The 25,944-nt window shown below is 42.0% G+C and overlaps 1 protein-coding gene across 1 annotated transcript in view; it reads left to right on the top strand.

The window, feature by feature from the left end:
* The window catches only part of elovl7a (ELOVL fatty acid elongase 7a), a 36,005-nt gene extending 29,066 nt beyond the window's left edge, over positions 1-6,939 (top strand). Inside the window, exons 6-7 of the mRNA XM_078549310.1 lie at positions 958-1,094; positions 4,153-6,939. Of these exons, the coding sequence (XP_078405436.1) occupies positions 958-1,094; positions 4,153-4,356 (341 nt within the window). The 3' untranslated portion in view covers positions 4,357-6,939. The remainder of the gene's footprint in view (positions 1-957; positions 1,095-4,152) is intronic.
* Positions 6,940-25,944: the final 19,005 nt, after the last annotated feature.

The following is a 25,944-nucleotide window of genomic DNA, read 5'->3' on the forward strand; positions in this document are numbered from 1 at the left end:
GAAAGAAAAAAAGGCTGTCTGATTTATATAGTGAGTGCAACTTCCAGTGATTGCACATGCAGTTAAAAGCTGAAATCAGGAAGTTGCTGTCTGAGTTACCCTGGGCCTCCGGAAACTTCTTGAATTAATATCTCACCAGATTCAATTGAAATATGTGGGCCATGAGAAGTTACTGTACTTCGTTGATGGCCGCTAAATGTGCCAGAAAAATGAGAATTTATCCATTCCAACGCAAGTATATTTTTAACTGAGATGTGTCGTAATTCCTGCCAAACAACCTTCATGGCACTGAAAATTAACTTGTACAAGTGTGGAGTTTCATTCTTTTAGATTATCATTGTTGGAGATTTTATTTTGATCAGTTCAGTCTGGAAACAGTTAAGCTATTGTAGCTATGTGCAAGGTGTGCCATCACCTAATGGCAACATGAAAACTAATGCAGTGAAGAAAAGTGTCAGTTGATCTTCACTAATTACTTCCATTAGGTGGTGTAGTCATGCTTTGGTAGTTAAATTGGGAAGTGCTGTCCTGTGATGCACAATTAATAATGCTGGAATAGATTGGATATATGGCATGGGGGAGTGGAGAGAACTAACTTATCCATGCTAGTTGTTGCTCTGAGAACATGCCATCAATATGTTAAACCACTGATTTTTGTTTTGATGAGTAACTTGAGCATTAATGCATTGGATCACTTGAACATTTTTGAATAGAAGGATTGGCACAGCAGATTGTTCTTGATCTTTTTACTTTTTCAAAAAATATTGTTCTATTTAATGTAATGTTAATTTTTGTCTATACCATCTTTAAAAGTAGAAGCTTTGTGATGTTGTTTCTACGGACTTTTTGTTGTGTACCCCCAGGGAAGTGGTTTAAAAGTGCACCAGCGCAATCTTTGGAGAGACTACCCAGCTTCTTTGTATAATTGCTTTTTACTTTCTCCCCTTCCCCATACAGGTGGTCTAGGAACATTTCATGCTCTTGTAAACTGTATTGTACATATAATCATGTATACATACTATGGGTTATCTGCACTGGGACAAACTTACCAGAAGTATTTATGGTGGAAAAAGTACATGACCACAATTCAATTGGTAAGTTTTCTTTTTATTCTTGGGGTTGTGGATGACATGAGCGGTTGATTAATTCACTATCTATAATTGGCTCAAGGATACTGAGTAACATGTATGTTGGACAGGTCCCATTCCTTGAAGGACATTAATAACCCAACTGGGTGTATGTATAAATCCAGTAGGTGCCTGGTGCTAGTCCACAAACTATCATATATTTAAAATGCATTTTTTTTCTTTATTCATTTCATGGCCAGGCCAGCATTTATTACCCATCCCTAGTTAAGAGGGCATTTAAGAGTCAACCACATTACTGTGGGTCTGGAGTCACATGTAGGTAAGGATAGTAGATTTCCTTCCCTAAAGGACATTTAGTGAACCAGATGGGTTTTTACAACAATCAACATCATTAGACTTATAATTCCAGATTTTTATTGAATTCAAATTTCACCAACTGCCGTGGCAGGATTTGAGCCCAGGTCTCTGGATTACTAGTCCAGCGACAATATCACTATGCCATTGCCTCCCCATAAATTTCATAATGTGCTGTGGTGGGATTTGAATTCTCCTGTACTTGTTACAATTAGTCTACGGTAGCCAAGTGTTTGGGCCTAATTTTCCCTTTGGGAAATCTGTAATATTTATCACATTTGAAAGTTTGTGACTTTGATTATGCATTGCTGGTGCTTTTTTAAATATTCCTATTGAGAGGATTTGTGGAAATAGTGTCCTGGAAAGAACAAAATCACTTCAGTGTTTTTCTTGGACTTACAAGAAATACAGCCTGCTTTAAATTGAAGTTTTATTTGAATTATACGATTTGATGTGCGGAGAAAACTTAACCCATACAGTAAAATTCAATGTTTTGAACAAAAAAAACACAGTAGACAATATTGATATGTTTGGCACTATATCCGTAGTAAACCTCCAGCCTTCTGTTATGATCCCCGTTTGAGGTTACCACTGGACAAACCTGATCCCAGGGTGGAACTCAGCTTGATAGATCCTAACCTTTATTCGTTTAGATACATGGAGAGGGGCTACTGAACAGGTCACCAAAGACAGCTAATGAACTTTTTTTAACAAATGCATAAAACATTTATTAAACAAGAAAAGATGAGCTATATTACAGTACTCCTTCACCCACAACTACACCTTTTAAAGATATATACAGATTTGTAAGGATGTTGCAAGTTACAAAAGCTATCTTATACGCTCATATTCCCAATAGGTACACAGTCTATGTAAATCTATGGCACCCTGTGGTCAGACACCACACTGAAACCAAATGACAGATGCCACCCAAGACAGATGCTATGGATCTCTCCTCAACTCCCCCCAGATATTTGTTACACCGTGAGCCAACCAGTCTTTCACATGAGGATTTTCAATTGCCACTTTCCAAGAACTTGCTTTGGAATCTTCTCCCAAACAGATGCTTTCTCTCAGCCTTCCTCAAGGGTTCACCTCCAGGGTTTCGAGCTCTCCTTCCAATGTTCCTCTCCCCTGGATCACCACATGCATTCAAGCTGTTTTCCATGCACACATACTCACTGATTCAGCCGTCAACAGTACCACTGCTTCACATGCCTATAGCAAAGGGTTACAGGCCTTCAGTTGTCTCTTTTGGACCTTCTGGCCTCTTACAAGCTGTCTCGCTTTAAATCTGTTTTCTGCAGCTTTTGTCTCTTTAAATCTGAAGCTTGGATCCTTTCTCTCTGCCCTTCACTCTTAACTTTCCATGTTCCTGCCCTTCCTTTGACTGGAAGGTCTTCTTGGGACTTTCCTGGATTTTGGGGTCTCTTTAGCTTGGGACTGGCTACCAGTCCCCTTTGCTCCAGTCTCTCCTGGCAGCTGTCTTCAAAACCAACTGAACTCAAACAACTTCCAAGTAAAGCTGCTGTTTCTGGTTTCTTCTGTGTGTGTCTGTGGGAGGGACCTGCCTCTCTGAATCCCTGTTGCTAGGCAACGGCCCAGTTTCTCTATTCTGTTTGTTTAACTTAGCTGCAACAGTCGTAAAACTCTCAGAGATGCAGGCACCTTTTAAAGTGAAACTAAAACTCAACTTGACCTTTTCTTAACACACACAGATACAGAAATACAAATCGAACTTTAAAGTTTAAAGCTAAAACTCATTCCTAACACCCACAAAATACAAATATAACTTGAGTAAACTATCTCCTAACACTCCACTTAAGGAAACCATTATTCCTTTGTCATTTGGCTAGTTTGTGCTAATACACTTACAGGTTGGAGCATATTACAAGCAAGGAATTAATTAATTTAAAGATTGTTTTTGCTCTCTCCATAAAACAATTGGGTTAGCTTATGTTACAGCAATGTCACTCTGATCTCATAAAGCAGCCGAACTTTCAATTGTAAAGGGACAACAGTGTCTCAGCAGAGTATATTACAAGATATATATTTTTGCTTTCCATTTTCTTCCTCTTCTACCCCAGCACCCCAATTTTTCTGAAGGTCATTCTCATAGGAGACCAGACAATATTAGCATTTGGGCAGGAATCACTGAATATGATCCTATTCCAAAATCATATCTACATATTTCCAGCAGTATGAAGTTTGACATGCTCTCCATTTCCCAGATGTCAGATATTTAAGGGGAATCCGTCCTTCCTGTCTGATTTGTAGCAGGTTGAACATTTTGGCTGAAGGCGTTGAAATGAATGACCTGTTTACACAATGAAGTGCCTTAAAGTACACTAAAATACATTGAGTGAGGAGTTTGTTTGCTTGTTGCAAATTATTCTTTGAGATTATAGTTTAATTCTGTTGAAGATGGTTCATCTGCAAACCTTTGTAGCTCTGAGTGTTACCATGGCACTACACCAATGAAATTATGTTGCTTTATCTATTTAAGAGAATCTACTTTTAAGACAAATCGACCAAAAACCTGGTCTGACAGAAGGTCATCAACCTGAAGTGTTAGTTCTGTTTCTGTCTCCACAGATGCTGCTTGACCCAAGTAATTCTAGCAGCCACAGTGTTTTGCTTTTGACTAAAAATATGCTAGAGAGGTCTAGTTACAACCAATTAACTAGCTGCTTTTTCCCTCCATTTTCAGATCCAGTTTGTGGTGATTACTGTCCATATTGGGCAGTTCTTCTTCATGAAAAACTGCCAGTACCAGTATCCAGTTTTCCTCTACATAATTTGGCTTTATGGAGTTAGCTTTCTGATTTTATTTCTCAACTTCTGGTACTATGCATACACAAAAGGGCAAAGATTGCCGAAGAATGCAATGAACAAGTCGAAGAAGGAGCAGTAAAAACGCTAACAGGAATACATTTGATTGTACTTATGCTTTAGATGATCATGAACATATACAATATTGTGTAATACATGGTGTACTTTTTTAAAAAACTGGATAATATGGATCTGTTTCTGTGATTCTCTGAAGTTGATCTATTAGGGCATGCTACCATGTAGTTGCTAAATTTATGAAATAAAATGAACCTCTTCAAAATCTGTTGCCACCATCGCAAACTTGATTCTTTGCCTGGTGTTAACACATCACCTGCTATAATGTGATTGGTCCAGCTTGTAACACTCAAGTGTTTCTACCTTTGCCTCATCCAACTTTCCTAATTGTGTGTAAAGTGATGCAAATGAGTCTTGTGCATTGTTATACTGCATGTTTGACCTTGATGCTGTGTTGTGTTGTTTTTCTTGTGTCAATAGCAGAAGTGCAACATTGTGCTGTTGGTCCCATTTTGGTAGCAGTGGTGCTTTGGGCAACTTTGATCTTGCATCAGTTTTGCCTTGCACGGCCACAGTAAATGGAATTGGGACAAAGCCTCTTGTTTAATAAATACTTAAACAAACAGGGTAAAAACTGGCAGGCTAGGTTTCTATTTTGTTTAAAGTGTTTCCTGTATGATGTTTAAATTACAATTTAAAAGCAGTAAAAAGATGGTCAGTTTCAGCACACCTTGGTGCTCTGTCTTTCCCTATTTAGGTTGTGGATATCATGATGTTGGCTGTTCTCTTTTTGAGGGACATTAATTTTTCAGCGCACATTTCTGTAAATCACTTACTTTTAAGAAGGGAAAAAACCTCCCATGTCATCTAAGAATTTAATTTTGTTTTGATAGCTTTTTAATTAAACAAGCTTTCAATAAACAGCTAGAGAGCACTGCTCTAGAAATAATTTGTGGGAATGCAGAGCTTCACTGTGCCTATCCTTGTGTAGCTGTCTTCATGATTGAAAGTAATTCTGCCTTTAATTTCTGCCTGTGTTTTTAAAGTTGCAAAAAAAATTTTAAAATAAAATGTTACGCTTTCTTTCCCCCCACCCCACCCCCCTCCCCAATCCCTCCAGCTTGCTGGTGATGCTTGTAAATGTGTTTAGCTGTAGCTTTTGTAAAAGGCAAAAGATGGTGTTTGGGAATTCTGGTAGGAAGCTGCTGAGAGTTAGGCTTTTGCTTTCCTATTTCTGAAATTTTATGTGAGCAGCAGTTTTAAAATGTGAAGCCCCATTTTTGAGGTGCTATTGGTTTAGATATGTTAATCACAAATGTTTGCTTAATTTTCAAGGAAAATGGTTAAAGGAATGTTTAGATATTTCAGCTTTTTCATTGTTGGATGCTGCAGTTCATTCCAAATGCATCGTTCTATGGTTAAAATGTTTTTTTTTACTGATTTGGCTTTCTGCACAAGGTCGGTTCCCATTTTCTCCATTTATTTTTCTTTTTGCATCCCTTCCTTGTTCAATTGTTCTTTGTATGGTTATCGGGATAAATGCTTGATCATTGGATGGTTGGCTATTTTTATATTATGTAGGCATATATCTGCCCTATTTGCAGACAAAAATATTGACAGGTTTCTCACCTACAAGCTTTAAATTCTTCACTAAAGTCAAATGTTTTTTGTAACACTCATTTTTGAAATGCACATTGAATTCTTTTTATCTCTGGAAGCTGTTTTGAATCCAGACTAGGATCAAAAATGCCTTTCCTGCACATAATGATCATAACTGAAATATATTTGGGAAGTCTTTGCTTAGCAGCGCTACAGATTGGTACTAAACAATGTCGTTTCAAGAGGACAGTGATGTGGCTGCTACAGGATATGGAGATTTTACTGTTCTATTGATGGACTGTGTTTTGAGATTTGGATAGAAGAATATTTTGAAGATGCAATTGAAGCATACAAATCCAGCATCAAGTTTACTTGATTTTTTTTTCCTTTTTAAAAGGTGCCAAAAAGGAAGAAATTCCCCAAAAAGCTGTATTCCCAACTGACTACAATATTTCTAAATTCTTTGTTCTTATTAGACTTTTTTTGAGTCTGTTACAAAGCATGCTATAGTAGAGTTTTCAGAGGAGATAAACACAGTATCCAATCCAGATATTGCAAACAAGGAGTTGGAGGCCACTTGGTTTGTTTTAATAGGGAGTGTTGTATCACAAGTTGGAAATTCACAGTGCAAGCACTGTAGTGTAATAATGTGACAATGAGTAAATTGGAAATGCTTCACTTTCTAAAGAGTGTTGAATTTTGCTTTACCATTTTTAAACTGAAGTATTAAGCTATTACAATTTAATGAAAAATGCAGCTTCTTGCAAATTATATATGAAACCAATGTTGGTGGAAAACTACTGATACAAATGCTACAACAAGTTCATCAAGTGAAATATTGAAGAAAACATATGATAGGTTTGGAAAATTGTACCTTGAAGTTTCTGAAATGTTGGACTTAGTCGTAATAGCAGAAGATAAGCATGTTGTATTCTAATTTTAGCAAGTGCTTCCAAATCAATTTCTTTTGTAAGTGGTAACACTTGCAATGATGTCTTAAAATCATTTATATGTACATCCATAATAAATATTTACTATGAAACCTAGATAATGTATTTTGTATTATGACAAATGGTGTTCATCCAGCAGCACCAACTCCATTCATTTATTGCTCTTATTTTTTTTGGGGGGGGGATGTGATACTGGCTGAAAAGGTATCTAAGGGAAAAGTTTAGTGATGGAATTGAATAGTAAGGTTTAGGTAAGTGTCTGTTCTGCCACCAATTTGGGGGTGGTGGTGGCGGCTGGGTGGTGATTGCCTTAAAGAATTGGGGAAAGACTAGGCTATGAAGGAATTTAATCATGGGGATGAAAATTTTAAGTGAGGCTTTGGAGTATTGGGAGCTAAGGGGCTGGTAGGTGTGGTGCCTCTGCAGGACTTTTGTGGGCCAGCGTATGGGCAGCAGAATCTGAGAAGCTATTGTTTTAGAATATTACTTGAGATTGGCTGAGAGTGTGGGAATAACAAGAAGCCAAAGGCAATAAGGGCATGGTTGGTGAGCATTTTAGCTGCTGGGCTGAGTTTGGGAGGAAGGATGATCTTTTGTGGTGTTGATATTGGGTTGGAAGTTCAGTTGAGGAATTTGTGTGATGGGCACAGTTTTGTGGTGTAGATTGAAGGCCATAGCTTTAATCTTCTGCAATGGTTTGCTGGAGAAAATCTTGGCTCACCCAAGGCTAGATATCAGAAAAGCAGTCTCCAATGGACAAAAGAGATAGAGCTGGGTACATATAAAACCTGACACCATAATGTAGCTGAGTAGCAGCATGTAGATGTGGGATCCAATGATGCAATTGGGAATTTGGGGGCAATGGGGTTGGATGAGAAGCCATTGCTTGAAATGTTCTGGCTAAGATTGGATAGGGAAGAATGGAACTAGGCAAGGGCATTCTGACTAAACTGACCAACAGATGATTGATTGATTGAGGTGGTCAATCAGCATTTTATTTTGGTTTGCTTCCAGTCAAATTTAAATGGACAAAATCTTTAATTGTAGACTTGGTGCTTTTCAAAGGCCATGAAGACTTATCTTAACTTTTTCATCTACATCTACATCTGCTTCCTGTCTAAAACATACATCCTCTTGTTACTTTAATTCTTAGGTTGGCTTTCATCAGTCATGAATTCCAATGCCTTTGCCTAGTAGAAAGTACCATTATAAAGTGCTTATGCTGTTGTTCCCTCCTGCCAGTGGTGGCACTGTATTCTGTTTTGTTCTGTAGTTCCTCAACTTCTCGAGAAACTCTTATGCTTCAATCAACTTTTTTTTGGTATCTAAAATTGTCAAGTTTTACTATAATGACAAACCCATGCTGGCTCCCTGTGGTCAGCTGAAAACTTTCAAGGTGTTCACTCACTTGATCTTTAATTGTGGACTCTAGTAATTTCCTGACAACATGTTAGGCTAACTGGTCTACAATTCCCTGATTCTCCCCTCTCACCTTTTCTTAAAAAGCAGAATGCCGTACACAATTCTCCAATCTAAAGAAATGGTTTCTGAATCAAGAGACCTTTGCAGATACCCTAACTATATAATCTTCCACAGTTCTTACTTGCTTTTAAATCCTGGGATTGAAACCATCTGGTCTTGGGAATTTGTCACCTTTCTTTAGTGTCATTTGCTTACATTAATTCTGGAGTCCCTGATTCAATATTAGTTTCGTTAGGAATGTCCTCTACCGTAGATACTGACCTACAGTTCTGGCCTACATGTGACTCCAGACCCACAGCAATGTGATTGACTCTTCCAAAATGGCCTAGCAAGAGACTCAATTCAAGGGCAATTAGGGATGGGCAACAATGGTGGCCTTGTTGGTGGCATCCACATCACATGAAAGAAAAAAAGTATTGTAATTATTCCACGTGCCCACCATTTCCTTTATTTTTATTTACAATACTTTATTCCAATGTATACCATTCAGTTTTCAAGGAGCCCACATTCTTCCTGACCACCCTACTCCTGAAAATAATTGTAAAAATTGTGTTGATTTTGATATCCCCTTCAAGTTTCTTTTTATATGTGGGAAAGGTTTTATCTATTGAACCTCCATAATGCATGAGTGCATACACACCTGCACTTTGGTCTCGATCGAGACTAGTCACATTTCCTCTTAAATCCAAATCCAAAACCTTAGTTACTTAAAGAATGAAGCTACAAGATTCCATGGTTTAAAACAAAGGAAAAGCTACAAATATAAGAATCAAACAAAACAAACACTAAATTCTACCTTGGGTAACCACCTAAGCTCCAAAACCTAGAACCAACACAAGTTACTTAAATGTCAAGTAAAACGAAGACCGATCTTAGCAATTTGCTTGGCTGTCCACTCAGCAGCTGTCATAAACCTCACTCATAAAGTCCTTAAAAGCCTGTCTTCCTTGTGAAGAATTTCAGTTCCTCTTCTAGGATTTACACTGCAGCGCACAACCAACTTGAGTTCCGCTGGCACAGTCTTCAGCAATGGCACATGCCTGCAGAACCTCCTCAACTCTGCTTACAACTATCTGGGTGGTGTAGATCCACCAACATTATCATCATGTAAGAGAACCAGCCACAGCAAATATATATACATTTGCCTATTCTCAGCTTCTGGATCTAGTCTGTCGTCTTCACCCTGCCTGTACCGCATCACGACTCATCTGAGCTCTGTCTCTGTGTCCTTCCAGTTTCTTTTTTCAATTAGGGGCTGTCTAGATAAATACAAGCTTTGAAATCACAGATTCCATCACAGAAGAGAAGCAATTTCCTTGTCTGATCTATGAGAAGTTGTTTCGCTGGTCTTTTGTTCTAGAGCTGTTCTGTGTAGCCATCCACATATAGAAACATAGAAAATAGGAGCAGGAGTAGGCCATTTGGCCCTTCGAGTCTGCTCCGCCATTCATTATAATCATGGCTGATCATCCAACTCAATAGCCTGCTCCTACTTTCTCCCCATATCCTTTGATCCCTTTCGCCCCACGAGCTATATCTAACTCCTTCTTGAAAACATAGTGTTTTGGCCTCAACTACTTTCTGTGGTAGTGAATTCCACAGGCTCACCACTCTCTGGGTGAAGAAATTTCTCCTCATCTCAGTTCTAAATGGTCTACCCCATATCCTCAGATTGTGAACCCTAGTTCTGGACTCCTCCACCATCAGGAACATGCTTTCTGCATCTACCCTGTCTGGTCCGATTAGAATTTTATAGGTTTCTATGAGATACCCCCTCATTCTTCTGAACTCCAGCGAATATAATCCGAACCGACTCAACCTCTCCTCATATGTCAGTCCCGCCATCCCAGGAATCAGTCTGGTAAACCTTCGCTGCACTCCCTTTATAGCAAGAACATCCTTCCTCAGATAAGGAGACCAATATTCCATGTGTGGTCTCACCAAGGCCCTGTATAATTGCAGCAAGACATCCCTGCTCCTGTACTCTAATCCTCTCGCTATGGAGGCCAACATTCCATTTGCCGCCTTTACCGCCTGCTGCACCTGCATGCTCACCTTCAGTGACTGGTGTATGAGGACACCCAGGTCTTGTTGCACATTCCCCTCTCTCAATTTATAGCCATTCAGATAATCTGCCTTCCTGTTTTTGCTACCAAAGTGGGTAACCTCACATTTATCCACATTATACTGCATCTGCCATGCATTTGCCCATTCACTCAGCTTGTCCAAATCACACTGAAACATCTCTGCATCCTCCTCACAGCTCACCCTCCCACCCAGCTTTGTGTCATCTGCAAATCTGGAGATATTACATTTAGTTCCCTCATCTAAATCATTAATGTATATTGTGAATAGCTGGGGTCACAGCACTGATCCCTGCGGTACCCCACTAGTCACTGCCTGCCATTCAGAAAAAGACCCGTTTATTCCTACTCTTTGTTTCCTGTCTGACAACCAGTTTTCTATCCATCTCAATACACTACCCACAATCCCATGCACTTTAATTTTACACGCTAATCTCTTTTATGTGGGACTTTGTTGAAAGCCTTCTGAAAGTCCAAATAAACCACATCCACTGGCTCCCCCTCATCAACTCTACTAGTTACATCCTCAAAATTCCAGTAGATTTGTCAAGCATGATTTCCCTTTCGTAAATCCATGCTGACTCTGTCCAATTCTGCCATTGTTTTCCAAGTGCTCAGCTTTTATATCTTTTATAATGAATTCCAGAATTTTCCCCACTACCGACATCAGGCTGACTGGTCTATAATTCCCTGTTTTCTCTCTGCCTCCCTTTTTAAATAGTGGGGTTACATTAGCTACCCTCCAATCTGTAGGAACTGCTCCAGAGTCTATAGAATCTTGGAAGATGACCACCAATGCATCCACTATTTCTGGGGCCACTTCCTTAAGTACTATGGGATTATCAGGTCCTGGGGATTTATCGGCCTTCAATCCCATCAATTTCCCCAACACTGTTTCCCTACTAATACTGATTTCTTTCAGTTCCTCCCTCTCACTAAACCCTGTGTTCCCCAACATTTCTGGCATGTTATTTGTGTCCTCCTTTGTGAAGACAGAACCAAAGTATGTATTTAGTTGGTCAGCCATTTCTTTGTTCCCCATTATAAATTCCCCTGTTTCTGACTGTAAGGGACCTAAATTTGTCTTCACCAATCTTTTTCTCTTCACATACCTATAGAAACTTTTACAGTCAGTTTTTATGTTCCCTGCAAGCTTACTCTCGTATTCTATTTTCCCCTTCTTAATCAATCCCTTGGTCCTCCTTTGCTGAATTCTAAAGTGCTCCCAATCCTCAGGTCTGTTGTTTTTTCTGGCCAATTTGTATGCCTCTTCCTTGGATCTAATACTACCTCTAATTTTCCTTGTAAGCCATGGTTTGGCCACCCTTCCTATTTTACTTTTGCGCCAGACAGGAATAAACAATGATAAAAACAAAAAGCTAAAAGCTACTGCGGATGCTGGAAATCCAAAACAAAAACAGAATTACCTGGAAAAACTCAGCAGGTCTGGCAGCATCGGCGGAGAAGAAATCAGTTAACGTTTCGAGCCTTCATGGCCCTTCGGCAGAACTGAAGCATAGTTAGAAGAAGGGAGAAATATAAACTGGTTTAAGGTGGGTGGGGGGGGGAGAGAGACATTGAGGGTGTGGTGATTGTGGAGATGAGCAGATAATCAAAAGATGTCACAGACAAAAGGGTCAAAGAGGTGTTGAAGGTGGTGATATTTGTCTAAGAAAAGTGCTAATTAAGAATGGAAGACAGGATATTCAAAGTACAGCTCTAGTGGGGGGTGGGGTGGAAAGACTAACAAGGTTTTAGTTTTAGATTTAAAAATAATGGAAATAGGTGGGGAAAGGAGAATCTATATAAATTATTGAAAAAATAGCGGGGGGGGGGGAGAAACGGGATGGGGGGGGCAGGTGGGAAACGGGATGGGGGGGGAGGGGGAGTTTAAGATCTAAAGTTGTTGAATTCAATATTCAGCCCAGAAGGCTGCTTTTAACACTCCACCCTGTTCTCTTGCCCACATGTCTGTCCTTGGCTTGCTGCATTGTTCCAGTGAAGCGCAACGCAAACTGGAGGAACAGCACCTCATCTTCCGACTAGGCACTTTACAGCCTTCTGGGCTGAATATTGAATTCAACAACTTTAGATCTTAAACTCCCCCTCCCCCCATCCCCACCCTGTTTCTCCACCACCCCCCCCCCCCCCGCTTTTTTTTCAATAATTTATTTAGATTCTTCTTTCCCCACCTATTTCCATTATTTTTAAATCTAAAACTAAAACCTTGTTAGTCTTTCCACCCCACCCCCACTAGAGCTGTACTTTGAATATCATGTCTTCCATTCTTAATTAGCAATTTTCTTAAACAAATATCACCACCTTCAACACCTCTTTGACCCTTTTGTCTGTGACATCTTTTGATTATCTGCTCATCTCCACAATCACCACACCCTCAATATCTCTCTCCCCCCACCCCCCCCCCCCCACCCACCTTAAACCAGTTTATATTTCTCCCTTCTTCTAACTATGCTTCAGTTCTGCCGAAGGGCCATGAAGGCTCGAAATGTTAACTGATTTCTTCTCCGCTGATGCTGCCAGACCTGCTGAGTTTTTCCAGGTAATTCTGTTTTTGTTTAGGAATAAACAATTGTTGCAGTTCACCCATGCTTGCTGGATGATGCACGTTAATTGAATTCTGTGCAGCCGCCTGTAGAGATGATCTGACATGGATCACTGAGTTCATGATCCACTCGCACAATTGTATGGGGGACTAAACTTCAGCTAATCCAAAACTCTGCTGTATGTATTCTATTTCACACCAAATCCCACTCTTGCTCTTATCCTTGCTGACCTACATTAGCTCCTGGTACTCTAATGCCTCAAATTTAAAATGCTCATCTTCATGTTTAAATTCCTCCATGGGATGACTCCTTTCCAATAATGTAGCTTCCTCTAGCCATACAACATCCCTCAATCTTCCTTCCTTTGACTATAGCCTGTCATGGTTCTGTGCCCCAACCCCCACTTTCTTCTCCACCATTGGTGACCATGCCTTTGGCCATCCAGGTAGCGAGTGCCAGAGCATGGGGCCTAAGTTTTTCTGTCTTCCTTGAAACCTACCTCTTTGACCAAACTTTTTGACATTTTCATACCTCCTTCTTTGGTCTCATACCTCATTTGGTCCAGTACCCATATTTTTGATTAAGTCTTTGATGTTCTGTGGGACACTAAAAGGTGCTATATAAATTAAAGTTGCAGTTACCATTTTGGTGCTCCATTTGAGGATGGAGTTTAACCTGTTGGCTAACGAGGTGCATACTCACCATACACACACACACACCAATTCTATTCGTGTGTCTATACACACAAAATAATTTGCTAGCTGCCCGTGAAGTACCAGCACATATCTATAGGAGAGAGGAAGGTTCCTGTTGCTGATTTTGAGAACCAGTTTAAAGGTTTATCAAATGTGCACTTAAAGCTACATAACTGTTTAGAAGCTGCCAACATATTCCATCATCCAGATTCTGCTTCAGCAACTGGTCAGGCTTATTTTCCATCTTTTGCTCAACTCGTGTGGAACCAGGAAGTTAGCCAATTTCTTTTTTAGATGCATCAACTCTGTAGTAGTCATTGCATTTGGAAATAAGTTTGCTCCATAGGTTAACGTGAAAACAACAATGGTGCTTTTCTTGCACCAGCTGTCAACTTAAGTGTCCTTTGAAACAGTCCCAAAATAATTATAGATGAGGAAGGCCAGCTTAGTTCAAGTTTATTAAAAAAATGGAAAAACCAATCATTGTTGGTTTATTTTTTAAAATGTTTATCCTGCAGGATCTTCACAGATCAAGCAACTGAATGAAGCTATCTTTGCATGAGTCCCATCCAGTGAAGAGGAACCTGGAAAATGTAGATTTTTTTAGATTAATTGCATTTTTAATAAATACTACGGTCTTAAATGATGCTTCATATGAGTAATAATAGGCCTTCAACATCTGTAGGAAGGAACCACGGCTGACTTTTAGGATTGGATCCTTCATCAGAATTAAACAACTAAACATCTCTTTCAGATGTTGGCATGTTGTACATTTCCAATCTTTGTTTTTAAATTAAACTAACATCTCTCATGGCATGTAATATGCAAAGAATGATACTGCTGTGTGGGAATGGGGAAGAGGTGCACATTAAAACTGAAGGAATTTGGAAATGAGCTTGTAAGAGAATTCCCCAGAAATTGTTTTTTGATTGGATTTTGGAAATGTAGATCCACTACAATTAGATAATGTGTTCTCTTTGTTTACTGCATATACATAACTAAATTTCTACTTATGAAATATGGACCTTTTCATCTATTGGGATTTAGGAATTGTATAGAATTGTATACAACAACAAAACAGGTATTTGTATAGCAATTTTAGTGGAATAAAATGACACAAGGCACTTTGCAGGAGCATTATAAAACAAAATACGACACCAAGATGTGGTAATAAAGGGTTGATAACTATTATACTAATAGCTAAAGTTCATCAGTGATGTCAAATAATGTCAGATCACATGTAACTGGAACCTGAGGGAAGAAGGTTCTAATGGATTCCTGCTAAAGGACATCTCTTGTAAATAGTGTAGTCAATAAATGTGCACTGGTTTGAAATAACGTGGTTTCCAATCTATCTTCTACCAAAGGCTCCCCGAACCCAGTCATGATGATATTACATGGTGGCAGCAGACTATGAACGGTTTATGAAGGATCCTAGTCAACGCTGATAAAGGTAAAAAGTGAAATGCCTGCAGCAGTGATCAGAGCACCTAATCGATACCAGAGTCTCATGATAGCTGACTAGAAGTGCACAGATCTACAGAGGAAATCTTAACGCTGTTTGAGCCCTTGAACCTTATGGAGAGCTTTGACTATGCTGCACACTGGAGAAACTGGCGTCACTGATTCAGTTGATACCGGACTGCCTCCAGACTCGCTCAGAAACCAAATAAGGATCAGGTCAATGTTTTCCCTTATGTAATCAGCAACTGTGCTGATGATATTTTGAGAAGACAGGGTTGATGAAGAGATGGCTAAATACAAAGAAGTAATCAAAGCCATCGATTCTTATTTTAGCCTGTGGTGCAAAACTATAATAGACTGGGCAAAATTCAACCACTGCAGCCAGGAACCCGCAGAGAATATTGATTTTTTTTTAAACGACCTATATTGCTTAGTAGATAACTGTTAGCATGGAACATTGAAAGAGGTGCTCATCAGAGACCACATCGTATTGGGGTGATTGATGAAGCATTGTCGGACTCCTTACAGTACAGAGAGGATTGACTCATAAACATCTATAGCACAGGAGGCCATTCCACCCATCATGTCTGCACCAGTCAACAAAGATATGACTACACTAATCCCATTTTCCAGCACTTGGCCCATAGCCCTGGAGGCTATGGCAATGCAAGTGAATGTGTAAATACTTCTTAAATGTTACGAGAGTTTCTGACCACCACCCTTTCAGGCAGTGAGTTCCAGACTCCCACCACCCTCTGGGTGAAAAGATTTCTCCTCAACTCCCCTCTTAGCCTCCTACCTCTTATCTTAAATGTATGCTCCCTGGTTATTGACCCGTCTACTAATGGAAAAAGTGCCTTCCTATCCATGTCCATCATAATCTTATACACCTCTATCAGGTCCCCTCTCACCTTTGTTGCTCCAAGGAAAACAACCCCAGCCTATCCAATCTTTTCTCATAGCTCCAACCCTCCAGCCCAGGCAGCTTCCTGGTGAATCTCCTCTGGGCCCTCTCCAGTGCAATCACGTCCTTCCTATAATGTGGTGACCAGAATGGCGTGCAGTACTCCAGTTGTGGCCTAACCAACATTTTATATAGTTCCAGCATAACCTCCCTGCTCTTGTATTCAATGCCTCGGCTAATAGAGGCAAGTATCCCATATGCCTTCTTAACCACCTTATCTCACTGCTGTGCTACCTTCAGGGATCTATGGATATGCACACCAAGGTCCCTCTGATCTTCAGTACTTTCCAGGGTTCTACCATTTTTAGTGTAATCCCTATAAGTGCATTACCTCACACCTTTCCAGGTTGGATTCTATTTGCCACTGCTCTGCCCACCTGACCAGCCCATTGATATCCTCCTGCAGTTTGCGGCTATCCTCCTATTTACCACCCTACCAATTTTCATGTCATCCGCGAACTTCTTGATCATACCCCCTACATTTAAGTCTGAATCATTTATGTACACCAGAAACAGCAAGGATCCCAGCACTCAGCCCTGTGGAACCCCACTGGAAACAGACTTCCAGTCACAGAAACATCCCTCTACCATCATCCTCTGCTTCCTGCCTCTCAGCCAATTTTGGATCCAACATGCCATTTTGCCTTGGATCCCATAGGCTCTTACTTTCTTGACCAGTCTGCCATGAGGGACCTTATCAAAAGCCTTGCTAAAGTCCATGTAGACTACATCAAATGCATTACCCTCATCAACACTCCTGGTTATCTCCTCAAAAAATTCGATCAAAGTTGTCAAACACGACCTTCCCTTAACAAATCCATGCTGACTATCCCTGATTAATCCATGTTTCTCCAAGTGCAGATATATTCTGTCCCTCTGGATTCTTTCTAGTAACTTCCCCACCACTGAGGTAAGACTGACTGGCCTGTAATTTCCTGGTTTATCCCTTCCTCCCTTTTTAAATATTATGACAACATTCGCAGTCCTCACTTTGCAGATCTCACTTTGTCTGAAGCAGTACAGTTGGCCAGGCAGGTTGAACTTCGCAAGCAAAACAGGCTTTTCATCCAGGGTGATAGGGAGCCTTCCTGGGGGCAGACCACTGACTTGACCCAAGTCATGAATCATGGGGCTATCAGCGTGCCTGCCAGAAAACACAGCCAATATGATGAGAGCATGGTCAGTGCCAGTGTTCCTTGTTCGCATTGTGGCAGGAAAAACCTCATCGATGCAAATTAGCCATTAATGAAGAGTGCCGCTCCTGCCATAAGAAGAGGCATTTTATAATAGTAAAGTCCTGTCTTTCGCGATTTCCTTGTTGGCATATTCGCTTACCCATGCTTTGTATTTCGTACACCGCATCGCCCATTTTGTGAGCAATGTTCACTTATCCACGTTTTCTTTCTCTGAGGAGAAGTCTCTGATAAACGGATCCCTTCCATTAGTCCTCGTCGTGGACATTTAAGTCTTTTTCTTTTAATCAGTTTTCCGACGGGGATAAGAAGCGGTGCTTGGGATGGTTGCAGCTGTAGTGCAGCCCAAACTGATAGATTAACCTGGAAATGTCCAAATCTCTTGGTCCAGACCTGCAATAACGGCTCTGTTCAATTTTGAAATGTTCACCGATTTTGTCTGCCAGTTTCGAGGTGATTAATTTTTTTCTTAAATGAGAAATACCTCTTTTTAAAATTTTCAACACGTCTTGCATTTCTCAGACCTCACCCCCTTCTGTCGTGTACAGGTACCACAATTTGCTGTACAATACTGTAACTGCACAAACCAATGTTGTCCTCGCATTGCTGCAACCCGTTTAATTGACTCCCGTTGAAAATCATGTTCGTCATTTGTGATTTCGCTATTTGCAAAGTTTCGTGGGGCTTTACTGTATGCTGCAACAGCAGAAAACTTCCATTTTTAGGTAAAAAATTTAAAGGGAGACCAATCAGATCAAGTAGTAGCCAGGAAATAAAAGATTCAGAGAAACTCAAAGTGCCTTACTTGAATGAAGTTACAAACTCTGTGGACACTTCTTGGAATGCAGACATCACGGTCAATCACCACAAAACTAATTTTAAGTTGGACATGGTTGCAGGAGAGGCTACTCTGTCTGATATGATAACATGATTGAAGCCTGAATTTCTTCAACATTTACAGCTGGACTACATAGTCCAGAGGGTATTCCACTCAAGGTGCAAGGGCAGGTGACTTCCAGAGGGGAAGAGAAATTACAGAAATTCTGTTATCCCAAGTCAGGAATGCTCATTACTGAGGCAGAGAGCCCGTTCGGATCTGCAACTTTTCTACCTTGTAAAGGAGTTGAACAACCAGGACAAACTTAATAAATTCAAAAGGGAATTTCCGAAATGTTTACAGGTCTGGGGAAACTCCACACTGCAATACCGCATTGCTTTAAAACCAGATGCCAAGTTGGTGTGCTTATTTATCCCACAAAAGGTCCCCATTTTTAAAAAATTCATTCACGGGATTCAGAGGAGGGCTTCTCTGGCTGGGCCAGCATTTATTGCCCATCCTTAGTTGCCCTTGAGAAGGTGGTGGTGAGCTGCCTTCTTAAACCACTGCAGTCCATGTGGTGTAGGTAGTCTTACAGTGCTGTTAGGGAGGGAGTTCTGGATTTTGACCCAGTGACAGTGAAGGAACAGCGATATATTTCCAAGTCAGGTTGGTGAGTGACTTGGAGGGGAACTTCTAGGTGGTGGTGTTCCCATCTGTCTGCTGCCCTTGTCCTTCTTGATGGTAGTGATCATGGGTTTGGAAGGTGCTGTCTAAGGAGCCTTGGTGAATTCCTGCAGTGCATCTTGTAGATGATTCACACTGCTGCTACTGTGCGTTGGTGGTGGAGGGAGTGAATGTTTGTGGATGTAGTGCCAATCAAGCGGACTGTTTTGTCCAGCTTCTTCAGTGTTGTGGGAGCTGCACTCATCCAGGCAAGTGGAGAGTATTCCATCACATTCCTGACTTGTGCCTTGTAAATGGAGTGAGGAGGCGAGTTACTCGTCACATGATTCCTAGCCTCTGACCTGCTCTTGTAGCCACAGTATTTATATGGCTTGTCCAGTTCAGTTTCTGGTCAATGGTAACCCCCAGAATGTTGATAGTGGGGGATTCAGTGATGGTAATGCCATTGAACATCAAGGGGTGATGGCTGGATTCTCTCTTGCTGGAGATGGTCATTGCCTGACACTTGTGTGGCGTGAATGTTACTTGTTACTTGTCAGCCTTAGCCTGGATATTGTCCAGGTCTTGCTGCATTTGGACATAGACTTCTTCAGTGTCTGAGGAGTCGTGAATGGTGCTGAACATTGTGCAATCATCAGCAAACATCCCCACTTCTGACCTTATGATGGAAGGAAGGTCATTGATGAAGCAGCTGAAGATGGTTGGGCTTAGGACACTACCCTGAAGAACTCCTGCAGTGATGTCCTGGAGCTGAGATGACTGACCTCCAACAACCACAACCATCTTCCTTTGTGCTAGGTATGACTCCAAACAATGGAGAGTTTTCCCCCTGAATCCCATTGACTCCAGTTTTGCTGCCTTGATATCACCTCTCACCTCACTTTGGGAATTCAGCTCTTTTGTCCACGTTTGAACTAAGGCTGTAATGAAGTCAGGAGCTGAGTGGCCCTGGCAGAACCCAACCTGAGCATCAGTGAGCAGGTTGTTGCTATGCAAGTGCTGCTTGATAGCACTGTTGATGACCCCTTCCATTACTTTACTGATGATGGAGAGTAGACTGATGGGGCGGTAATTGGCCAGGTTGGATTTGTCCTGCTATTTGTGTACAGGACATACCTGGGCAATTTTCCACATAGCCTGGTAGATGCCAATGTTGTAGCTGTACTGGAACAAATTGGTTAGGGGCACGGCATGTTCTGGAGCACAAGTCTTCAGTACTATTGCCGGAATGTTGCCAGGGCCCATAGCCTTTGCCTTCAGTGCCTTCAGCCGTTTCTTGATATCACGTGGAGTGAATCAAGTTGGCTGAAGACTGGCATCTGTGATGCTGGGGACATCCAAAGGGGACTGAGATGGGTCATCCACTTGGCACTTCTGGCTGAAGATTGTTGCGAATGCTTCAGCCTTATCTTTTGCACTGCTGTATTGGACTCCTCCATCATTGAGGATGGGGATAATTGTGGAGCCACCTCCTCTAGTGTGTTGTTTAATTGTCCACCACCATTCACAACTGGATGTGGCAGGACTGCAGAGCTTAGATTTGATCCGCTGGTTGTGGGATTGCTTGGCTCCGTCTATCACTTGCTGCTTATGCTGTTTAGCACACAAGTAGTCCTGTGTTTTAGCTTCACCAGGTTGACATCTCATTTTTAGGTATGCCTGGTGCTGCTCCTGGCATGCCCTCCTGCACTCTTGATTGAACCAGGGTTGATTACCTGGCTTGATGGTAATGGTAGAGTGGGGGATATGCCAGGCCATGAGGTTACAGATTGTGTTCGAGTACAAATCCTCTCTTGAAAAAGGTAAGGCAAAAGATTGACTCCATGCTACACCAAGGAGTGATGTCGCTGGTAACACAACCCACTAAGTGCTCTAGCATGGTACCTGTACCCAAGCCTAACAGCTCACTTCGCATTTGTGTGATTCTCACACATTTGAACAAGGCTGTGGAGAGAGAAGTTCACCCCATAGCATCTGTCGATGAAAGCTTGGCAAAACATGCGAGGAGCACTGTTTTCACTAAACTTGATGCCAAAAGTGGCTTCTGGCAGCACCTGTTAGATGAGGATTCAAAATTGTTAACCACGTTGATCACGCCTTCAGCTGGTAATGTTTTAACCACCAACCATGTGGGATTGCCTCAGCGACCGAGATCTTTCAAAATACTATGACTGGCATTTTGGATGGAATTATCTGCCGAATGGACGATATTGTCATTTATGGATCCACCACTGAAGAGCGCAGTGCCAGGGTGTGAATGGTGTTATGATGATTGCAGGCCATGGGTCTTGCACTTAATCACAAATACAGGTTTTCTAAACCCACTGTCAGCTTCTTAGGCCATATTGTTCACACATCTGGCAATCAAGCAGCCCCTCAGAAAACCACCCCTTAACATTGCAGAACTTCAACATTTTATGGGTATGGTTAATCAGCTGGTTAAGTTCCTGCCTAATCTTGCACACATCAACAAACTGTTACGACAACTTCTGAAGCAGGACCAGGCCTAGTACTGGGGCAAAAATCAATAGAAGGCATTTGACATAATGTCAAGGACATGCTCATGTTCACCGAAACACTGGTCAATTACAACCCAGACCTACCCACCATAGTGGTGGCTGATGCATAGCCCATTGGCATAGGGGCTGTTTTGTTCCAAATTCAGTGAGGTAGTTCTCATCCACCAGCATATTATGCCTCCAGGGCACTGACAGAAACAGAACAGTGATATGCTGTCATTGAAAAAGAGGCCTGAGCTGTCACTGGGCTTGCAAAATGTTTTCAGATTATGTCCTTGGACTGAAATTTGCAATCCAGACTGATCATAAACCACTGGTTACTCTGCATAACACCAAGCAATTGGGGAACACCATCCACACCCCCACCCTCAACATTCAAAAGTTTTATGTATGGCTCATGAGGTTTGACACTAATATAAAATGCATCCAGAGTAAGCACTAGGCCATGGTGGATGCATTGTTCCACATTCCCGTGTTGAAACCAGAGAAGGTGGAGTCCTATGTCTCTTCTCCCTTCTGGTGACCACCCAGAAACTAGAAGAAATTTGAGCAATCCAGAAAACTGATGCTGAGTGTGCTCAGATATGGGAGTACTGTACTAATGGATGGCCTGCATATATTCCTAGCAATTGTATTCTGAAGCAGTACTTCAAACAGCGTCGCCATCTTAGCCTCATGGAGGACTTGTTAGCCTACAATGACTAATTGTCATTCCCAGACCCCTCAGGCTAGATATCCTCCAACGGCTGCACTTAGGTATCACCAAATGCAGGGCTAGGGCCTGCAATTCGGCCTGGTGGCTGGGTATCTCCAAAACTATCGAAGACATGATTTCCAATTGTGCTACTTGCACTGTCCATAGACAAGACCACAAGGAACTACTGATGACGTTCTCTTTCCTATCCCAACCACTGGGGACACTTCGGGATGGACCATTTTGTCTTTGAGGATAAAACCTTTCTTACTGTTGTGGATTATAACTTGCTGGATCAAGGTCAAATGGCTACATGCACCCACCTCAGTGGCAGTTATTACCATGCACAAGGACATTTTCACCACAAGTGGCATTCCCGATTAGTTGTCCCTGATAAACACCCCCAGTTTGCCAATGACTGCTTCAATCACTTCACGGAGACATATGGCTTTGTCCACATCACCAGCTCGCCCAGGTACTCACAGACAAATGGTGAGGCTGAAAGAGAGATCCGTATTGCCAAATCCTTGAAGAAAAATTATGACGCTGACCTAGCCTTACTGAGTTACTGGTCTACACCACTGCAGAGCGAGCTACTACCATTGGAACTCCTTAATGGGTAGGAGATTACGTACGCAGCTCCCAAATCTCCCATGCCTCAAGGCCACAGAGATCAAAAAGGTGCAAGAAAAAGAGGACCACTACTGGGCACACTAGGCCCTCACATACAACCGTTGCGACAAAGCGCAGGATTTTCCAACACTCAACAGGGTGTTTGGGTTCGAGACCAGAACTGGCCCAGCCAGGTTTTGAGTCAGTCCATTCTTCCACACTCCTACCTGGTGCACACTGACCACGGCCTCCTCGGGCAGAACAGATCTGCACTGGTATCCGCCAGTGTACAGCCTCTATAAGAGTGGGTAGAGCGCCCTGATTACTGAGAAGATAACCCGGCCAACTTAAACGGGTGATTCACAGGTCCTTCCACAAGAACATTGTGCTCCTAGCCCTATCCCACAGGAAACAGGAACATGATTTGGCATATTTGTTAAACCACCACAGCATCTTAGAGGAGAGTATGAGAGCAGGACCCCGGGACCGGCAGTCAGTAGCACCTAGAGGAGAGTGAAAGAGGAGGACCCCGAGCCAGGCAGTTAGCAGCACCAAGAGGAGAGTGTGAGAGGAGGAGCCCGAGACAGGCAGTCAGCAGCACCTAGAGGAGAGTGCAAGAGGAGGACCCTGAGCCAGACAGTCAGCATCACCTCGAGGAGAATGCGAGAGGAGGACCTTGGGACAGGCAGTCAGCAGCACATAGCACCTAACATCATAGGAGAAACATAAGTTCATTGGTTGGTGAGAAGAGTGTTGTTAGGAAGTGTCATTTAAATAGCTGAGAATTAGAAAAACATTCTTTTTAAAAGAAGGGGCTACTTACATTTAAGTAAGAAACACAAACAACAGAGAAATAAAGTTAAGTTGAGGCCAGGTAAAATAAAGTTGCATAAGTAAGCCAAAGTAAAATAAAGTTAATGTAAGGGACGTAAATTGAAGCCATGGTAGGACAGCTCGGTCGTTTGGAATGCGTTTCTTGTATTATTTGGGAAGTTGTGCATGCTATCAGTGTCCTAGATGACCATGTGCAGGAGTGTCACAAGCTGCAGAACCTTGAGCTCTGGGTTTCGGAACTTGAACGGTGGCTAGATTCACTGTCGCATCCGCGAGGCTGAGAGCTACGTGGATAGCATGTTCAGAGAGGTGTTTTTGTGCATGAAACTCAAAAAGTTAGCATGCAGGTAGAGCAAGTAATTAAAAAGGCAAATGGAATTTTGGCCTGTATTGCAGAGTGGAGTTTAAAAATAGGGAAGTCTTGTTACAACTGTACAAGGTGTTGGTGAGGCCGCACCTGGAGTACTGTGTACAGTTTGGTCCCCAGATTTAAGAAAGGATATACTGGCATTGGAGGCAGTTTAAAAGAGATTCACTCGGCTGATTCCTGGGATGAAGGGGTTGACTTATCAAGAATGGCTAAACAGGTTAGGTCTTTATTCATTAGAGTTTAGAAGAATGAGGGGTGATCTTATTGAAACATACAAGATTCTGAGGGGGCTTGACAGGGCAGATGTTGAGAAGATGTTTCCACTAGTGGGGGAATCTCAAACTAGGGGACCTAATTTCAGAATAAGGGGACATTCATTTAAAACTGAGATGTGAAGGAATTTCTTCTCTCAGAGGGTAGTGAATGTCTGGAATAATATCTCGCTGATGATTGCACAATGTTCACCAGCATTTGTGACTCCTCAGATACTGAAGCAGTCCATGCCCAAACGCAGCAAGACACGGACAATAGTCAGGCTTGGGCTGACAAGTGGCAAGTAACATTTCTGCCACACAAGTGCCAGGCAATGACCATCTCCAACATGGGGGAATCTAACCATCACCCCTTGACATTCAATGGCATTACCATCGCTGAATCCCCCACTATCAACATCCTGGGGGTTACCATTGGCCAGAAATTGAACTGGACTGGCCATATAAATACTGTGGCTACCAGAGCTGGTCAGAGGCTCGGATCCTGAGGAAAGTAACTCACCTTTTGACTCCCCAAATCCTGCCCACAATCTACGCGGCACAAGTCAGGAGCATGATGGAATACCCTTCCCTTGCCTGGATGATTGCAGCTCCAACAACGCTCGAGAACCTTGATACCATCCAGGACACAGCAACCCCCTTAATCCACAACCTTATCCACAAACATTAATTCCCTCCACAAGCGACGCACAGTGGCAGCAGTTTGTACCATCTACAAGATGCACTGCAGGAATTCACCAAGGCTCCTTCGACAGCACCTTCCAAACCCACGATCACTACCATCTAGAAGGACAAGGGCAGCAAACGGATCGGAACACCAGCAGCTGGAAGTTCCCCTCCAAGCCGCCCACCATCCTGACTTAGAAATATATCACCTTTGCTGTTCCTTCACAGTTGCTGGGTTAAAATCCTGGAACTCCCTCCCTAGCAGCACTGTGGGCGTACCTACACCACATGGACTCAAGTATCTCAAGAAGGCAGCTCACCACCTTCTAGATCTAGATCTTGGTCTGCAGGGGATAATTTCAAAGTTTGCGGACGACACAAAACTTGGGAGAATTGTAAACTGTGAGGACGGTGTAGAACTTCAAAAGGACATTGATACATTGGTGGAGTGGGCAGAAAGATGGCAGCTGAAGTTCAGTGCGGAGAAATGTGAGGCACTTGGGTACAAAGAACATGGAGAGACAGTATAAAATAAAGGATATTATTCTAAAGGGTGTGTAGGAGCGGAGAGACCTGGGCGTATATGTACATAAGTCATTAAAGGTGGCAGGACAGGCAGAGAGCTGTTTCTAAAGCATACAGTATTCTAGGCTTCATTAATAGAGGCATAGAGTACAAGAGCAGGGAGGTTATGATGAACTTATTTAAGACACAGGTTAGACCTAGCTGGAGTATTGTGTACAGTCCTGGGCGCCACACTATAGGAAGGATGTGAATGTATTGGAGGGAGTGCAGAAGAGGTTTACAAGAATGGTTCCAGGGATGAGGCACTTCAGTTATGAGGAAAGACTGGAGAAGTTGGGTCTGTTTTCCTTGGTGAGAAGGCTTGAGAGAAGTTTTCAAAATCATGAGGGGCCTGGACAGAGTAGATAGGGAGAAAGTGTTCCCGCGTGTAAACGGATTTAAGAACCAGAGGGCACAGTTTTAAAGTGTTTTGCAAAAGAAGCAAGTGCAAGGTGAGAAAAACTTTTTCACACAGCGAGTAGTTAGGGTCCGGAATGCACTGCCTGGAAGTGTGGTGGAGGTAGGTTCAATTGAGGCATTCAAGAGGGCATTGGATGATTATCTAAATAGAAACAATGTGCAGGGTTATGGGCAAAAGGCAGGAGATTGGCACTAAGTTAAAATG

This window comes from Cetorhinus maximus, chromosome 1, assembly GCF_964194155.1.
Source record: "Cetorhinus maximus chromosome 1, sCetMax3.hap1.1, whole genome shotgun sequence".
In the NCBI taxonomy this organism is placed as follows: Eukaryota; Metazoa; Chordata; class Chondrichthyes; order Lamniformes; family Cetorhinidae; genus Cetorhinus; species Cetorhinus maximus.